We start from the raw sequence: 19,142 nt of genomic DNA, 5'->3' as shown, positions 1-19,142 counted from the left end.
TAAGTGAATACATTTAAGAATATCTCAAACTATGGTCATTTTACTACTGAATTCCCAAAGAAATGCTGAAAAATAACAGAACTTATAAGCATCTGTCTAGTTTCTGATCTTAACTGAAAAGCTTTATTATTTTGTGGCTTAAATAGATAACTGATATTAAGTTTTGGCAAACAGTATTTAGTTTCCTTTCAGAGGTTTAAATATAAAATGGCTCTAAATTATACACTAAATGATGCTTCAGCAATCTATTGACATAATGTTTTTGTTCTCTTTTACTTGTTTTAATGTAATATATTATGTAGGCATATTTTATGATATACAACCACTCTTATTCCTAGAAAAAGTCTTAATCTGTTTTTTGTTTTGTTTTTCATATATTTCTGGATGCAATTTGCCAGTATTTGTATCTATATTCATTGGGGAGCAGCAACCATATATTTTTTCTTCTATGCTATCTTTTGCTATTTAAGCGAGGATGGATTCATAAAACAAGTGATAGAAATTTCTTTATGACCTGTAATAGTTCAAATAATTAGTGTCATCTGTTCTTTAAAGGTTAAACAGAGTTAGGTTAACCACAAAATCCTCTGGACCTGGTGCCTTTTTCAATAAAAGCTCTTTTACTTACTTTTCCGGTTTAACTATCTTATTAATTTCCTCTGGGGTTAAAACTCCATTTAAATTGGCTCCTTTCCCTGCTGCCTCCCTTCATGTTGAAGTGTAACGTATCACAGGAGAAAGCTCAAGCAATCCCTGCCTTCAATAAATTTTCCATGTGCAAGAGAAAATAAAAAAGCATTCAGGGACAATGACCCTATATAAACTGCTATTCAGTTTTGTCAATAAAACCTTCTCTCACGAACCATCCTAAACCACACTGCAAAAGTGGTCAGCAGATGCATGGATGTGCACATGGGTCTCGTGATGGACCCCACTACCGACCAAATGAAGCCCAAAGGCTGCATCTCAGGCCCTCTATAAAGGGGCATCAGGCAACCTCTCTACTCTTATCTTCCACTATTTCCCTGAATGCATCTTCTGTTCCAGTTAAACTAGACTACTTGATATTTCCCTAAAACCTTCTTTCTTTTTTCTCTCCCACTTTACACATTCTTGTTACTTCCTTCTCTAGCAATTTCCTAATTTCCTATGTTCTCCATTTTATGCCCATTCTTCAAAGAAAACTAAAATGCCACCGCTTTGATTTCTACCAGACAAAAGTAACTTCTCTTTCTAAAGGCCTACACATGGTTACTGGATATCTAATGGCAGCACCCACTGTGTAGAACAATACAAAGGGTAAGCGCACAAGCTCACAAGTCAGGCTTAAACTGTTCATCAAGTTAGTGGCTAAGACAGACAAATTGCTCACCGTTTTGACCATCAATACCTTCAGCTGCCAAATAGAGTTTACAACCTAGTGACTGCCTCAGGCTCTTAAAGGCTGTCCTCAGTATTAAATAACTATTCATAGAGAGCTCTGCAAAGCTTGGAACAAAGGATGCTGCTGACAAATGTGAATACATGTTTTAACTACCCAGCAAGCAAGAGCATAACCTGGGAATTTTGCCTTGATTCAAAATACAATTCTTCCCTTACCTCATCTACAGAGAGTATTCAACTTTGCAGACTTCATCAATTAATTGTAAATTATCTTAATTAAATATCAAAACAAATGCAAAAATAAAAAAGGGAAGGAAGCTAGAAACTCTAAAAGACAAGGCCAGCCCCATTTATCATAGTTTTTTTCCTGTTTCTCCTTCCTCCCCTACTTTTACTGGATCAGATACTATAATGCAAGCTTTAGGGCTTCATTGAATCCACACAGTAAGAATTCGGCACTATTATGGAGATTTTACAACTGAAGAACAAGGGCTAAACCAGGTGAGTAACATGACAGATGCTCATTCTTTCTTCTCTGTTTACACATGTTGAGTGCAGAATTTTAAAGAGTCAAATTCCAAAGCCTATTTAAGGAAAATTCTTAGGTTTTCATCATGAAATCAAAATGATGTTAGTACAGTGGTGTCTTTTTTCACTTAATATCACCAGGTGTCAGATGCTACCTATGGCTTTGTTTTGAATGACCAAAAATATTAAAGCAATAGTATAATATTTATTGCCAGACACAAATTTTTTTCTTCACTGACAAATTTTAAAATGGAAAACATTAGAAGGAATTCTAAAATATATAATCTAAGATTTTACACATATGCCAATTAGTAAAATCCCCTAACAATTCACTGACTGTAAGAAACACTCAAGCTAGAGGTGCAGCACACGTCAGTTAGCAGGAAGACACGCACTTCACAGCATGGATACCTGAGGCACTACTTAAGAAAACATAATACAAAATGACACCTGTTATAAATCAATACCCAGTGCACTGGATAACTCAGTAACCTCAATGTTTCCAGCAGAAGGTAACTTTAACTTTAAAACTCGGTGAATCCTCAAGAGATTCTTTTGTGTACAACTGGCTCCTGGATATTCCTCAAAGCCACTGTCACAGGTCTCCAGCTACCTCCACAACGTCCACACTGTCTACAGCTCTCTTTTGCACTTAGTTCACTGCAGGGACCTGGGGGCAGCACATTGGTGCTGCTCGGGAAGAGTGACAGGCTGAGGACAGGAAGTCCCAGGCTTTTGGCCAGCACAGCAGGAATGCAACAAACTGGCAGCCACTGCTGTTTACGTGGCCTTCACAGATGTCATGTGCACAGCCTGGGAAATGCAAGCTGCCTAAGACTCAGGCGGAAGTCTCCTCTTGAACAATAAGCACACTCTTTCTAATTGGGGGAACTTTACTAGGTTAGCTTCCATACACAGCTAACAGGCTTTCTTTGGACAGTGTGGGCTGCCCTCTTTTCAACCAACACAGAAAATCTGATTTTGAGTCAGTAAAGATACATTCTAAATTCCAACTTAAAAATATACTATATGGTGTATGACCGACAAAATAATTGAAAGTACAAAATTCTGCCCTAAACAAAAATTTTACATAAAATATGGCTACTTTTTAAAAGAAAATGAAACAGTTGTTAGGTTTCAAGAAGTTTCTAACCTTGAATTTTTGTACCAGAATAAAATTCAAACCAGATGACTTATCTATTTTTGCTCTAAGTTTAGAAGATTTTAAGTAAAACTTAACCCAAAAAATTCACAGGAAAATAACATTCATTCTGACATCTTTGCTAATTCTTTATATAGGAGTCAAAACAAATGGAAGTAAACAATTCTTTGCTACCTTTGATGACTTTATGCTACTGACATACTTTTTTTGAACACTCCATTCTCCAAAATCTGAAAACTCTTAAACCAAGTATATTAGGTAATAATCATCTGTGTTTTACAAAAGATTAACAGTACAAATATATGAGATTAAATATGAAACTTAAGATTACTCATATTTTGAAATTTTGCATAAGGAATTCTGCCTTAGGCCTAAGAAACCTAAAATTTTGCATCTTTTAAAAAGCATTTCACTAGAATAATTGTTCATTACACAAGTCAACCAAGATAGAGATATGTAAGAGAAATATCAAAGTGTTTCTTTTTCTCCACCTTGAAGTAATTCTGAGAATCTCTTAGGTAGCTTTCTTCTGCCCTCTCTTGCACATAGACAACCCCCCCACACACACACACAGATATAACCAATTTTTTTCTCTCATTTAAAAAAATGGATAATATATACTATAAATAAATTCCTTTGTAACCTGTATTTTTAAAAATACTTCATAGATGTCCCTGTACGCCAATGCACACGGGTGTTTCTTTTCAAGCCTTTGGATTGTTAAGAGCTAAATGACTTAATTAAAACCAACTGAAGAGACACTATGCACTTTCTTGAGAGGTCTGAAAAATATTTTAAATATACCCAGAGCTAAAAGACTAGAAGAAAATAAGCAGGAACCTTCTTTTTGGGTTCACTGAACCATCTTCACAGACAGGACTCAAAGCTCTCAACAAAATACAATGTACTCCAAAAACCAGTGCTATTCAGTTAGGAACTGAAGTGTTTCAACACATACATGTTCTATCACCCTCTGTGCCTCGACCACCTGCAAGCCCTTGGCATGGAGGCAGGCCTCTCAGGGTGCTGGTCTGAAGCCAATGCTGAGATCGCATACAAAAAGGTGACAGATAACATTAGCCCTCAGACCTCCTTTTCTTTCTCAAGATGTGAACAGAATACAAGGGGACACTCATGACTAGATCAGCCTAAAGCTATTGTGACAAGTAAAGGTCATACCAACAGAGGTCACAGGATAACCTGGGACTGTTAACATTGAGGAATATACCATTTTTTACATTTTGCAAAGTTCTGGAAGTAATTTCCAGACCATAGGCTGTATTAAAACAATCTGTTCCCTGGTACTGATTAAAACGAAGCCCAACTCAATCCTTATTTTGATACTGGGCCATTCTGAGTTTTATGAACTCTGAGGGGATGTGACACCTGTCCTGAAGCCCTCCGTGAACCCTGTCTGGGCTGCACATCGGTAAGTGTGAGGTGCACCTCCGCCCAAGGGACCCACCTGTGCAGGAAGTGCAGCTTGTGCATGGCGGCCAGCCCCGCTGCGATCTCGCACGCCATCCGCTGCAGCAGCATGGTCTGCGAGTCCCCCTTCAGGTGCTCGTGCTCGTTGCGCAGGTAAGCTTTCAGGTCACCCTGCAAAAATCAGGTCAGTTTAGTGTCCAAAAGGGAACTCCATGAATAAACTGTCTATTGAAGATGTGCCTTGTTGACCTTAATTGTTAATAGAAATTTGAGTTTACCAAAGAATCTCTGAACAAGTCTCAACTTACTGAAAGTAATTCCAACAAATTTATATATAGTTTATCTTTGTTGTATGTAAATACATGTAAAACAAAACTAAAAGGGAATCACTTTGCAATGATGCACAACTTAAGTGTGGAAGTATACGAATTTCTGGGTGACTAAGAGATGACATGAAAATTAGGGATATGGTGCCACTTGCTGCCTACAGGATTCCAGAGGTGGTCAGACATCACACCAGAAAGGCTCTGAGCAATGGGCAATGAGAGAAAAGAAGGAAAACAGGTGGAAAGGAGGGCAAGCTCGTTTAGTGCCGGGAACAACTCCCAGGTCTGCCAGCTTCCCCAGGGTGTGTGCCGCCCACAGTTCACCATAAGGAGAACGTTCCAGCCATTCCGGGAAGATCTGCAGTTAGTCTATTTAGAGGAGAGCAGAATGGGAAGGAAAATGAGCAAATTCATCTGTATGCACTGACGTACATTCAATTAAAAGCTGGGCTCCCTGGCTACCCTGACCTCCCTATGCTATCATGTCTTTATTTTTTGACTTTAATTTAATACTGCAAGTTTGGATGGGTTATAACAACAGGATGTCTGTTTTGGGGAAATAAAATCTTCCACATTCTCCTTATCATATGATTAAAGATTACTGTTACAACTTAATTCCAAATTAAGCTTTTGGTTTTCTATATGTCTGAATCAGTAAGTCACCTGAGAACGTTTTCTTTGGCCAATTAACGAACATACTACAGTTCTGAACTGTTACCAGATGACAATTTTATCAAATTCTTCAAAGAATAAAATTTAGAATATTCCTTTGCCAACATCTGTTCACATTTAAATCTAAGTTTATTCTAACATAACTTATAGGGTTGCTCCAAGAATCTAAGTTTGTTCTCATTCCCAGATTCAGTGTTCTTTATATGAAAGGATAATGCTAATGCTAATAATCACTCCCATGAGCCTCTCAGCAGCATGCCAAGCATTATGCTAAAGGTTTTCACACTGGTTACCTCAAAAAATTTTACCTCAAAAACCTTTTCCAGATGTGGGATGGAGTGTAGGGAGGTTAAGAAATTTGCCCAAGACCACAGTGCTGTTAAATGCTAGTACTACACTTCTCTTCAATTTACAAATTTGTTAAGAAAATTCTATTTAGCAACTGAATTAAACTAGTATGATGATCAGATCGATTGGTTTTATAATAATGAACTATAGGGTCCTCTCTGGTAGCACAGGGGTTAAAGACAGTGCTATCAAGCTATCACCAGCCACTGCAGCACAAATTCATTCCCCAGCCAGGAGCTGACCCACAGGGCTCACGGCCCTGTCTCGCAGTGTATTTCAGCAGATCCACCTGTTCTGCTCCCCATTCTGTCTCTGGTGAATCCTCTCACCCCCTACACCTCTGGCCTGTACCCCAGTTCTTCCATGCAAAAATAAAAAGTAAAAAAAAAAAGAATGACCTATACAAACATGACAGAACTACAGGACTTGCAGGATTCTCCCAAAAGCAATGAAGCCTCCCTCTCTGCCAGGACAGTAACTGTTCCCTCAAGATCAACCTGTGACCACCACCTCCTCCCCCTGCCCATCACTATTGTCTTATTTCTTTCCAAACATGGTGTTTTCTCCTTTTGTTCCCACTGTCCACCTAAATCAGAAACAGACATTTTTTTTTCCCTTTTAAATATATATGTCCCTCTCCACCTCAACCCACCTCTCCCACAGGCTCAGTTCCAACATGGGGATGGTGGGAATCAAGAAATATTTGTATGACAATTACATTAACCAAGAAAAATCCCAGCAAAAGGTTCCAGGCCTACTGGCTAATGAGATTTTCATAAGGTAGCCCATTTGGAAACTGAATCTAAAAATAATTAGCTTACATTACCAAAGAAACAACAATAACTTCAATCCACTTGCCCAACCCCTTTCCTGCAATATCCATCTAAAGAAAAATTACTCACACAATAGTAGGAGCATACTGTGCTGCATCTTGCCAGTTCTGAACACAAGAAGCTGCTGGCACACCATGAACATTCTTCCACAAGTGACTTTGGCCGTGAAGGCAGAGAAATGAGACTGGGTGTGGGTTTCTTTTCAAGGTTATCTAAAGCATATTCTAAAGCTTACGTACACTTCTTAAAATAGCTCTTCTCCAAATATTTCACTCTTTAAGTTCCATTAGAAGATAAAATAGAATAAACAAAAACAGAAAGGGATTTTGCTTAAGACTGTTAATGTCCTAAATTTCTAGGTTGGCAAAAACCAGAGTCCACTCCCCATCTTCAATGAGATGAAAGTGCGCAACTGAAGCAGATACATCTCTAACCCTGGAGACGTGTCGTCAATGATTACTTAGGACCCTAGTCATTTCTTGTGGATGAGACTTAAAGGATTGCATAGGAACCAGGGTTATGTTCTAGAAAGGTCAGTTTCTAGAATTCTGTTCCTGGTATCATAGTTTAAAAGAAAAATCAGCAAAAAAAGTTCATATTACTGTTTATATAAGAAAGCATTAAAAGAAATTCAAATGCAGACAAAGCCATATTTGGCTATCTGACCTATTCATGTATTAATGGTACTTAGTACACAGGAATTATTTCTTTGGTCCATTATTTAAAGAAAAAGAAAACAAAAATAACAATGTATTCTGATTGTCTCAATGGTTTTACTTCTAGAAATTCAGTCTGAGAAAATATTCAGATAATCATGCAAATATGTATGTTCAAGAATTGTTTATCCATTTCAGAGGCATGGAGGAGGGGCATGCGTATTTAGAGCTCATTTCCAAAGCCTCTAATCTATTATTAGCACTTTTAAAATTTTTTATTTTTTGCATAGAATTGGGTGTAGGCCAGAGGTGGGGAGGCGGGGATTAGAGTCACCAGAGACAAAGTGGGGAGCAGCAGGAAAGATAGCAGGGGTCTGCTGACCATGTGGGTTAACTTCCTGGCCAGGGGTCAAACCCAGGCCTCAGGGTAACAGAACTGAGACTTAACCCCTAAACCACCAATGAAGCCCAACAATGTATTCTGAATTACAATAATCCTTTATTCAAGTCTCAACAATTTCTCAGATCTTCCCCATGCCATCCAAAAAACGTAACAAGAAAAACTGATGACACTAGATGGCAGCAAACTGCTATACTAGAAACTCCGAACAGACCAGCAACTTGGAAACTCGTTAAGAATGGGTTATCTAAGCCCTTTAAATGGGTTTATTAACAGGTCTCTTCTCAAATTCCAACATGAGAGTCTTATCCAGCTTTTTTGCAGGACACTGAGAGCAGTGAATTGATTTTATATAAAGACAAAACAAGTAAGCAGCTTTGTAACTGAAAAGCTACTCACTGATGTTTAATAGGATGATCTGGGGGGAAATCTGAATTTTTAAACAAAAATTTGAATAAAAGTGTAAAAGAGGGGCCTCCCTGATGGCGCAAGGGGTTAAAGCGTAACATTATGAAGCTATCCACAGCCACTGCAGCAGGAGTTCACTCTCCAGCCAGCCAGGGAGCTGACCCACACAGTGCAGCCAAACTCTTCTGCCTTGCCCGATGCTCCCCTCATCAGTGTATTTCAGTAGATCCACCTGTTCTGCTCCCCACTCTATTTCTGGTGAATCCTCTCACTCCCCACCCCACAGCTCTGGCCTGTACCCCAGTTCTTGTATGCATAAGTAAGTAAATCTTTAAAAAAAGACAGGTTGAAAAAATTGTAAGTCACATAGGCAGAACTTCCCTGTGTAGCCTGTCCCATTACCCTTCCTCCCAGCCGGGTTGTTTAACTCCCACAAGTTCTATGTCTAATATTCTCATCACCGCTTGAGCTCCCCACATTGATACTTACGTCTTTACACATTTTCTTCTATTACTATGAGTCTTACTTCATTAAGCTCACCCCCCCCCCGCTCTCATGCTGAAATACCTCCCAAGTAAATCCAACAAAAAACCAAACCAGCTCCCTCTGTTTCCACACCACTCCTCTCCCACTACCATCCCATCTCCTCTTCTCTTCTTCACACATAAACTCAAAAGCCTGGACTGTTCTGCCTGGTCCTCCTCAGCCTCCCACTCTCAGGAACCCATGTCTGCTGCTGCTGCTTCCCCACAGGGCCATCACTGATGTCAAATGCACCTGATGAGCCTCACGAGGTGATGGCCCCACTCCTTCCTTCTCCACCAGTCTCCTGGATCTAAGGTCCCCCCCACTTTGCTGATCATCCTCTTCTTCTGGATGGGTAAGTGCTGAGACACTTGGGCTCTGTCCTTGGTCCTTGTCACACAGTGACACGCATTCCCCGGCAATTTTATTTAACTTCAGTGATGGAAATTCCATCACTCAGATTTCTCTGGCCTGAACTCCCCAGACTCATCTGACAAATGCTGATTTGATACCCTTCCTGGAAGCTCTTAACAGGCAGCTCAAACCAATCCATTCTTTCTCAGGAGGCATCAAGAAATTATTTTCCCAGTGGCTCTGACCAAAACAACAGATGTTAGTTACTTCTTGAGTTTTCTCTCTCTACACTCCCACATCTAACTCATATTGAGTCCTGGATCTCTAAATTCAGAATCAGACTTACTTTCACTGATACCATAGTGGCTATGCAACTCCCAGACACCACCCTATCTTATGTGGGTTAACCAGGAGCTCCTATATGGCCTTTAGGCTTCTCCTCAGAGCAGCCAAAGTGGATTTTTAAAAAACATGAATCAAATCAAGACACTCCACTGCTTAGAATCCTACCTGGACCCTACCTGGCATTTCATTTGTTTACCCGCTGCCTCTCCAACTAGAAACCAAGTTGTATAAGACTGAGCCTCTGTCTACTTTTTAAATGCACCCCTAGAACCTAGACAGCAAAGTTTGACAAGTAAGTGCTTAGTGAGTGGGAGAAAAAAAAAAGAAAAACTTACTGAGACAATCTAAATGATGCCTCAAATTAAAGTTTGGACAACCATTTTTTTTCCAACGTAGTTTCATCATATTTTAATTTAGTGGTCTTACAACAGTAAGTGTGTAATGTCAAAATTTTATTGGGCCTCTAATTAATTTTAGTATTTCATTACTTTGCGTATTAAAGCTAACCAAAGACAGTTAACAAAGAAAAATGTTTTACTTTAAGTAAAACCTAAGTGATTCCTTTGTAAGTTTTATCTCTGTAATCAGCAAATGCAATAGCTTCTACTTCAAGAATAGGGAATCTAGAAGACTAAAAAAATCTCCTTCAGCACATTGTCACTTAGATGCAATGCATTCCCCAGGTACATTAGAGACAAACACTAGCCAACAGAGATATAATGCAAGCCACATATTTATTTTTAAAATTTTTAGCAGCAATAGCAAAGTCATAATACGAAACATGGCAACTTTAATAATGCATGTATGTAACCCAGTGTGTCCAAAATAGTACCATACTGACACATAATCAACATTTTAAAATTAAGATATTTAATTTTTTGGCACTAAAGTCCTCAGATCTGATATGCATTGTAAACTTCATAGCATAATAATTTAGAACAGCCATGCTTTCAGTGCTCAGTAGCCACCTGTGCCTGGAGCTATTGTCCTGGAAAGTGCAGTTATAGACAGTGGCAGGCTCCTAGTCAGCTCCTAGCACACTGGGGCTGCACACTGTTCTCACCGCATGCAGGCCCTGAGCACCAACTCCAGGTTTGATCTGGAGGCTCTAGCAGTAATGACCCATACCTACAGTGACAGGAGAGAAATACAGAGCAGTCGGAGCAATGCCAAGAAGTAACCAACCCCAGGAAAGCAAAGTGGGAGAAGCAAGCACCAGGGACTAGGAAGGGCCTTATCACAGTGGGCCAGGGGATAAAGCAAAGAGCCAGGGTATGGCACCTCAGGCCAGAGCAAGTACCTTTTTCATGCAGCCAGCCTACCCCACTCTCATCAAGCCTGATAACCATAATCTTCCTCCTGCAGCATAAGCATCTGGCTGAGTCAGGGCCCACTGCTCACAAGCACTTCTGTTCCACTGTAATTCATGTCGTCTTCTCTTTCTACACAAGCCCATGCCTAATCCTAAAGGGGCTCTGGTGCATGGGTTTAACCAATACATTTGTAAAGATGACATGCCATCAATTAGGCATTTTCTTTTTTTTTTTTTTAAAGATTTATTTATTTATGCATACAGAACTGGGGTGGGCCAGAGGTACAGGGTGAGAGGATTCACCAGAGACAGAGTGGGGAACAGAACATGCAGATGTACTGAAAAACACTGCTGAGGGGAGCAGTAGGTGGGTCAGGAGAGGTCTGCCACGTCATGTGGGTCAGCACCCTGGCCGGGGATCGAACTCGTGCTGCAGTGGCTGTGATAGCTTCACAGTGCTGTGCTTTAATCCACTGCACCACCAGAGAGGGCCTCAATTAGGCATTTTCTGTACAAAAGGTTAACTCTAAAATGGAGGCTTTTCACTAGTGGAAAAAAATATGTAAGTATTAAATCACTGTAAGAGTACAGCAATTCCTTGGTATGTTCTTTGAAAACTATGATTTTAAATGAAATAATCAATGAAACCAAATTTACCAGAGAATGAAATAGACAGGAGTTATGGTCCTCCAGCATATTTCTGGCCACAAAAACATCATCAAACTTCTAAATAAGGGCTCCAAATACTTCTAATATACAACAATCATTTATATTAATTCATTCTTTCCTTTTCTAACCCATTTATTCCAGTTTTGGATCAAGGGTGACTGGAATCTCTTCTGGCAGCTCAGGGACAAGGTGAGCACCAATCCTGGACAGGATGTCCTTGACTGCAGGGAACACACCCCCACATTTACCTGGGAACAATGAACCTCACATGACATCTTTACAACGTGGAAGCAGACCAGGGTCCCTAGAGAAAATCCACAGACATGAGGGAAACATGAAGACTCCATAGAGGAAAGGCCCCAGGCCTTAGTCCCCAGTCTCAAGCAATCAACTGTCATTTAAGGGCAAGTCAATTCATTGGACAAAGAAAGAATGGGCAGGAAGTCAAAGACCTGGGCTAATTCTTCAATGACTCCCTTTACCTCTCAGTCTCAGTTTTCTAATCTGCAATGAAGTCACTGACACCTAACTCATAGGGTTCTCAAGAAAACTCATTAAATGAGTTAACACATATCAGACACCCTGCACAAGGCCTGGAACAGAGAGGCTCGAGCCTTCCCCTCCTTACTCTCCTTCATGGGTAGCAGCCAAGGTGCCTTCCAGCATCAAGAGCCCACTATCCTAAACCTTACTGACTCTTCATGATTTTTATCACTGCTAATTTCTTTCAGAAATCAGTCACTGTCTTATCAACTGAACATCACAAAGGAAAGCTGTACGCTCCATTTAAGAATGCATCTTGCAAACAAAGTATCATCATCTCTTGCTTCCAAGTCAGGTGACAATGGGGCTGCTGATTCTTGAGAAAAGATTGAGAATAAAGTTTAATCTACATGCTTCCCTCCATCGCCTCAGCGTATAGCCTGATCTCCAGTGATCTCTCAGCTATTCACTCTTCTGACTGACCTTGCACCCACCCACTCCCCACCCCCACTGGGTCATGTGTTGTTGCCCCCCCCACATACACATGCTATTGGGTTTCCCTACCTGCCTTGCTGTTCTACTCTCCTTTTCTGCCTGAAGAAAGCCCACCCAACCACTCTTCAAACACCTGAATCAAATACCACTTCCTTTGCAAAGTCTTCCTGAGTAATCCTAATGAAAATCTCTGTGCAGTTAGTCCTCATTCACCAGGCTCACATACATTCCTATAAACTTTTATTCTCACTGAAACAATATTCAACGAAAACAGGGCCTCAAATAACACCATATCATTTAATATGGATCGGAGTTTTGGTCTTCTCTCATTAATATTATAAGGAAACAATACTGAGCCACGATGATACTTGAGGACCTGCTTTATTTATACTACTCTAACCTTCATTTGATAATTGTGATTAACGTAATGAAAATAATTACCACTTTCTGAACACTTAGGCATTACTAAGCATTTATATGTGCTCAGAATTTATATTCATCATCTTATTCAGGCATTATTTCCCTGCTTTACTGACAGCTCAAATGAGACTTAAGGAAATGAGGTAATTTTCCAAGATGAGACATAAGCAAGGAACAAAGTTGAGTAAGGGCAGAGGGCAGACCATCTGGCTCTACAGGCAGAAAAGCTGGGGATGGCATTACTCACCTCTGCCCTCTTCAGAACACTAGTATATATCTTTGTACTTAACAGGTGCACATACATTTTTATGTTAAACAAGCGATCCTTAACCAAAACCAATCTCATTGACTTGATATTAACACTAAGCACCACCTTGGCAGTAAGTTCTATGCAACACCCTGCAGGGATCCGTCAACTCAGTTCAGACACCTACACCACTAGCATCACAAGTCACAGTACTGCTACCAAACTCACTCAGAGTTTCCATCTCCTTTCATAAAACTACGATTAAGTACTGTTCAAAACAGACTGATAATTCTATCTTATATGGAACTACTTAAACAAATTCTCTCCCTTCCACTTATAAGATGCTATCTACGAGCATGATCACTGCTGATGACTGAAAGGTGATGTTCATTCGATAGCTCCCAACCAACTAAAAATGTGGGGGCAGTCATCCTCTCACTGTGATACAATTAGTAATCTTGGGTGACTGGCCTTGGGCCTCTGGACCTTGAATGATGCCTCTCTACTTAGCTGGTCTTTTTCTATAGCCATCACTATAGCATAACACCTTAATTGCCAGTAGGTAATTATCAATGGTTTTTTCATTGAGGTAAAGAACATCTAACACACAATGGCCATTGTAACCAGTTCTAAGTGTACAGTTTAGCAGTGTTAAATACATCCACACTGTTGTGCAGCTATCATCCAAACTGGAACTCCACACCATTAAAAGCTACCTCCCCCCAGTCCTTAGCAACCACCACTGTACATTCAGTCTCTGACTGCTGTAACTATCTCATAAAGTAGAATCATATATCTGTCTTTTTATGACTGGTCCATTTCACTTAACATAATATCCTCAGGGTTCATTTCATACTGTAGCATGTACCAGCATTTCCTTCCTTTCTAACGCTGAATAATATTCCACTCTGTGGACAGACCACATTTTGCTTATCTGTTCATAAATAGACACTTGCACAAAGAACAATCTTTCCAACTGTAAATCTCCACGAATAATATTGAGAAACAAGGTATTAATTTTAGGCTAAGAAATAAGTCCTCTAATTAAGAATACAAATGTCATAATCACTATTTTAAAAATCTGATTAGAGCAAGGGTACTCTATAGGTAAGGACTTTCCACGGAGAAAGTATTTCCAAATGCTTCACTGAAGTTATGACCTTAAGCTCTCAGGAAAGGCAAGCATAAGTCTAAGCTCTGGCACTGCCATATAATCTGATTACAGCATTTTGTTAATCTCTGCACATCTAATTTTAATCATAAGTGTAGACAAATATGCTTAAATGTATCTAGCTTATCATGGGGATGGAGTAGAAAAAAAAACAAGTTAAAAAAAACTATTATCAAAGAAAATGTATTAATATGTCATAAAGTCCTTCAAATGAAAACATGTTTGAAAAGACTCATTCGGCATAGCTTTCTGAAAGCTTGAACTTCAATTTCTAATAAAAACTTACCAAGTCACAGAACTCAAACACCAGAAGATAAGGAATTGCTTCAACACACTGTCCAACACACTGAAGAATATTTGGATGCTGAAGAATACTAGTTAAAAAAAAAAAAAAAGCATAATATTTTTCATCTGGGAGCATACGAGTAAAATTATTCAAACAGGCGTCCAAATTTTAACATTAATAATGATTTAAATACAACAAAATAAAAAGAGCACATTACTATTAATATTTATCATTCATATACTAACTTATCCAATCACTAAAAATTAAAATCCATCAGGCAAACAATTTCACAACATAAAAACAAGAATGTTTAACTTCAGTAATTAATAGACATCATTTTGGAATGGCACTTAAAAGAAGTACGTTCAATAAGCACATGATTTCATCTACCAATGTCTCAGTTATTCCTTTGGGCTATCTAGCTTGTATATGACTTCCATACATTTCCACGGTATGCTAACACTTTTCAGAAAATATTTTATCAAAAATAAAGTAGAAAAGAACGTACATGCCAAAATAGTTTTTCATTTACAAAAACTTAACTTTGAAACAACTATGCACTACGAGGAAGCTGCAAAGACAGTGTAAGGAGGCCGACGTGCTCCTAACCAGCTTCTCCTGCTGGTCACGTCTAGCACAGCTGTAGGGCAAACCAGGGCACCCACACCAGGATGCAGTGAGTGTAACACCTCTGCGTCCTGGTGTCACCTGCACAGATTCACGCAATCATCAGCCCCACAGAACTAGCCCGTCGTCACTAAGATCTCCCCATGCTCCCCCTTTTCTGGTCAATACACCTCCCTGTCACCCACTCCCATCATGCCTAAGCCCGAGTAACATTACTGTTTTCCATTTCTCTAATGTTCTCATTAGAAATTACGTAAATAATCTCATTTTGAAATTAGATCAATGGGATTACGCTGTATATGGTCCTTTCTGATTGATTTTTCCACTTATTACCCCTGAGATCATCCAAATTGTTATATGTATCAATAGTTTGTTCCTTTTTATTGCTGAGCAATAGTGGATGGTATACATGTACCAGTCTGCTGAACTCATTCACTGAAGTTTTTTATTTTGGTTATTAAATTTTTCAGTTTGAAAATTTCCATTTAAGTTTTCTTTATGTCTTCTATTTGTTTGCTGAAACTCTGTATATATTTGTCTGTTTCAAGGGTGCTGTATTTTAATTTTCACTGAAGTATTTTTATGATACTTGAAAATTCTTCTCATTCATGCCCACCCAGGGATATATGAAAATAAAATAAAAGCTCATGTTAGATAATTCTAACCTTTGTCATCTTGGTATTAGTATCTGTTTTGGGTTTTTTTCCCCCCTGTAACATGGGGAATTCTGGACCTGATCTAGAGATAGTTGGGAACCAGTATAAGCTGATTTCAGCAAGTGGCATGTTAGAGTGTTTGTGAGGTGGTGAGCATGGTAGGATGGTGTGCAGGCTAGAAGGTAGGAGAGGGAGGTGTGAGTGGGGGAGGAAGGATTAACTTTTTCTATTTCAGTTTTCAGAGTTCTTGGAATGATGAATTATTTTGTTTGAAACCTGGACACTTCAGGTCTTAAATTACCCAACTCTGACTTTTATTTACATCATGTATTTTACAAGAGGAAATCCCAAATAAGTTTTAATCAAGGATTTTCAACAGGCCACAGACAGAAATGAAGGTTTACTCACTAGTAAGGTTCTCCATTCTTCAAAAAGGTGTCTTGTTCCTTTGGGTTTGCACTTGCTTTTAACTCCTTCACTATTACTCTTGCTACACTAGTGCCTGTGTAAATTTCTCCAAGGAGAACCTAAAAGCAAAGCACAGTTTTTCACCTCACTTTCACCAAAACACTAAAGAAAGCAGTATTATTCATTTATAAGGAAATGGAATCTAGAAAACAAATGAGGCAACAAAAGCAGATAACCTTCTATTATTCTACAACCTGCCTCACAAAAAGCTTAGAAAACTCAAAATACTTTTCCTTTAGTAAAAGGGCCATTTTAAGGCATTACAACGTTCAAATACACATACACATATCGTTTCTATTTATTTAAAAATATTTTATACTTTCATGGAAATTCACAATGACGTTATAGAAGAGCAATGTGTAAGTTCAATTCAGACTTAATTCAAAAGGCTTGAGTTTCCCAAAACAAATGTTTCTCAGAAACACTTAGCTGAGTTGTGTTATTTTGTCCCCTAGATACGAGAAAGTAAACTGACAAAATATGTACAAATAAACTCACTTAAAAAAAAAAGTTTAGTTATTAAAAATTCTAAAAATTTATGGCATTCTAATTATGCCAGTACTAAAATTTCAGTTAAAACACACAGGAAAAGGCCCTCCCTGGTGGCGCAGCGGGTTAAAGCACAGCACTGAGAATCTAAGACGGCTTCCGCATGAGTTCGACTCCCGCCTGCCCCGGAGGTGACCACATGGCGCGGCAGACCTCTCCTGACCCGCCCGCTGCTCCCCTCAGCAGTGTACTTCGTCGATCTGCCTGTTCTGCTCCCCACTCTGTCTCTGGTGAAGCCTCTCACCCTCCACATCTCTGGCCTGTACCCCAGTTCTGTATGCATAAATAAATCTTTAAAAAAAAATTAAAAAAAAAAAACACACAGGAAAAAATATTCCACAGAAATTAACAGTATACAAAATGAGAATCAGCTACCTGATATAAGAGCAAACAACAGGTGAAATATTAAATATAACATAGGACAATGCAAAGGCACTTCAAAATACAATAATTTAAACTAGTTTTTATATTTTTTCTAAAACAGATTAATTTTAGTGCCCTGGAAATTGACTAAGAACAGAACTCAATTGTGCCTATTAGGACTATAAGGACAACAACAAAAAGAACAGATTAAAAAATTCTAGTAAGTTGTATTCTTTGTTTCAAACAGCCAGCTTATCCATATACAGTAAGCCATTTAATAATCACAAGGTATCAAATATCAACTTAAAAAACGCGAAAGAGGCCCTCCCTGGTGGCGCAGCGGGTTAAAGCACAGCACTGAGAATCTGAAGCCACTTCCGCATGAGTTCGATTCCCGCCTGCCGCCTGCCCCGGAGACCACATGGTGAGCCAGACCTCTCCTGACACGCCCGCTGCTTCCCTCAGCAGTGTACTTCATAGATCTGCCTGTTCTGCTCCCCACTCTGTCTCTGGTGAAGCCTCTCACCACCCCTGAGCCTCTGGCCTGTACCCCAGTTCTGTATGAATAAATAAATAAATCTTTAAAAAAAAAAAAATGCGAAAGATTATAGCGGACTAACTGTGGCAACCTGGTTCATGACCCCTCTCTACCATCACCACTGTTGTCATCTCAGAGTTCATCATCTGCAGAGATAATTCATTCAACACCTTCAACTTTCCATCCTTTGGCTTCTTTTCCAATAACATCTTCTACAACTCTATCTCAGCAAATACTCCCATGGACCTGGACTCAGCTAGTAATTAATGTTATAATGCCCAAAACCTCGGCTTTTCACGTCTCTTTCTTTACCACTCCTTTTACTTTCAGCTCACCTACTTCAACACTCTTAACAAGTGCACAGTTTTCATGAATAATTCCACTTTTCTACCATCCTGTCCCTACCACAACTCCTACTCTCGTCCTGGACAGCTTGAACCTTTGAACCTTTGTGATGGTTTTCATTATAACAGGACTATTTATCAACAATTCCAGTGTGGCCATAAGGGGAAGCAGGAAGAGAAAAAGGGCCAGGGGACAAGGAGTAAAATATAATTTAACTTTAGACTTCTAATATTCCATGTCTCTTTTCACCTCTTACTATTCTCATGCCAACAATTTAAAAGTCTCTATATGTAAATATAAGAAATTCCTTGAACAAACTTATATGGTAATGTTAAAGCCCACATTCCCATCTGGCTTCACCAGCAGGTGATGGGGAAACTCAGTGAGAACTACAGTGCTTGGAGTGAATGTGGGCTGTCCCACCGTATAATTCTTAACTAGCTTTTAATTGCAAACAGTACCACTATGAAGGAAAAATGAAAGTAGATAACATTTTACCTTTCCAAACCAGCCATTTCCTATTTCCTGTATATAGTTCAGACTGTGCCGAGCAACTTGAGACTTCAAACCTTCTGCAGGAAAAGGAACATTAAGAACTAAATATAGCATTTGTTGGAAATAAAATATTAAACAGATAACCTATAAACTACAAACACTAACAAAAATTTGGGCTAAAAAAAGGTAGAATAAATGCACAAAACATGTCTTTCAAAGTAATAATGCCAATACAGTGTCAAGTTTTAAAACTGACAATGTTTTTAAATAAGTATCCAACCTGACTCCTTCAACCTAGCACTGCTTTTCTGATCCAACTACTCTGCTGTAACCATGAATCGCAGTCCATTGGCCTTTACTTAGTCCACAGCATCAAGAGAACAATCAGCACATAAACAGGGTCTTCAATAAAATTAGTTTTTCATCAGAAACCGTGAAGGCCAGAAGGCAATGGGATGACATAAAACGTGCTGAAAGAAAAGAAACAGCAACCAAGAATTCTACATCTGGTAAATTATCTAACAATAATGGAGAAACTAAGACTGTTCCAGATTAAAAAAAAAAAAAAAAAAGTGAGTCTGTTGCCGGGATACCAACCCTTCCAGAAATGCTAAAAGAAGTTCTTCATTAATTTAATTAAGGAGATTAAA

General features: G+C 39.1%; 1 protein-coding gene across 1 annotated transcript in view; it reads right to left on the bottom strand.

The window, feature by feature from the left end:
- The window catches only part of LMTK2 (lemur tyrosine kinase 2), an 85,095-nt gene that overhangs the window by 30,206 nt on the left and 35,747 nt on the right, over positions 1–19,142 (bottom strand). Inside the window, exons 4-7 of the mRNA XM_012731995.1 lie at positions 18,496–18,569; positions 16,143–16,261; positions 14,452–14,539; positions 4,539–4,672 (exon numbers count right to left, since the gene is read on the bottom strand). Of these exons, the coding sequence (XP_012587449.1) occupies positions 4,539–4,672; positions 14,452–14,539; positions 16,143–16,261; positions 18,496–18,569 (415 nt within the window). The remainder of the gene's footprint in view (positions 1–4,538; positions 4,673–14,451; positions 14,540–16,142; positions 16,262–18,495; positions 18,570–19,142) is intronic.

The sequence above is a fragment of the Condylura cristata genome, unplaced genomic scaffold (assembly GCF_000260355.1).
Source record: "Condylura cristata isolate star-nosed mole 26May11 unplaced genomic scaffold, ConCri1.0 scaffold00032, whole genome shotgun sequence".
NCBI lineage: Eukaryota > Metazoa > Chordata > Mammalia > Eulipotyphla > Talpidae > Condylura > Condylura cristata.
This window is presented reverse-complemented; position numbering and strand designations above follow the sequence as displayed.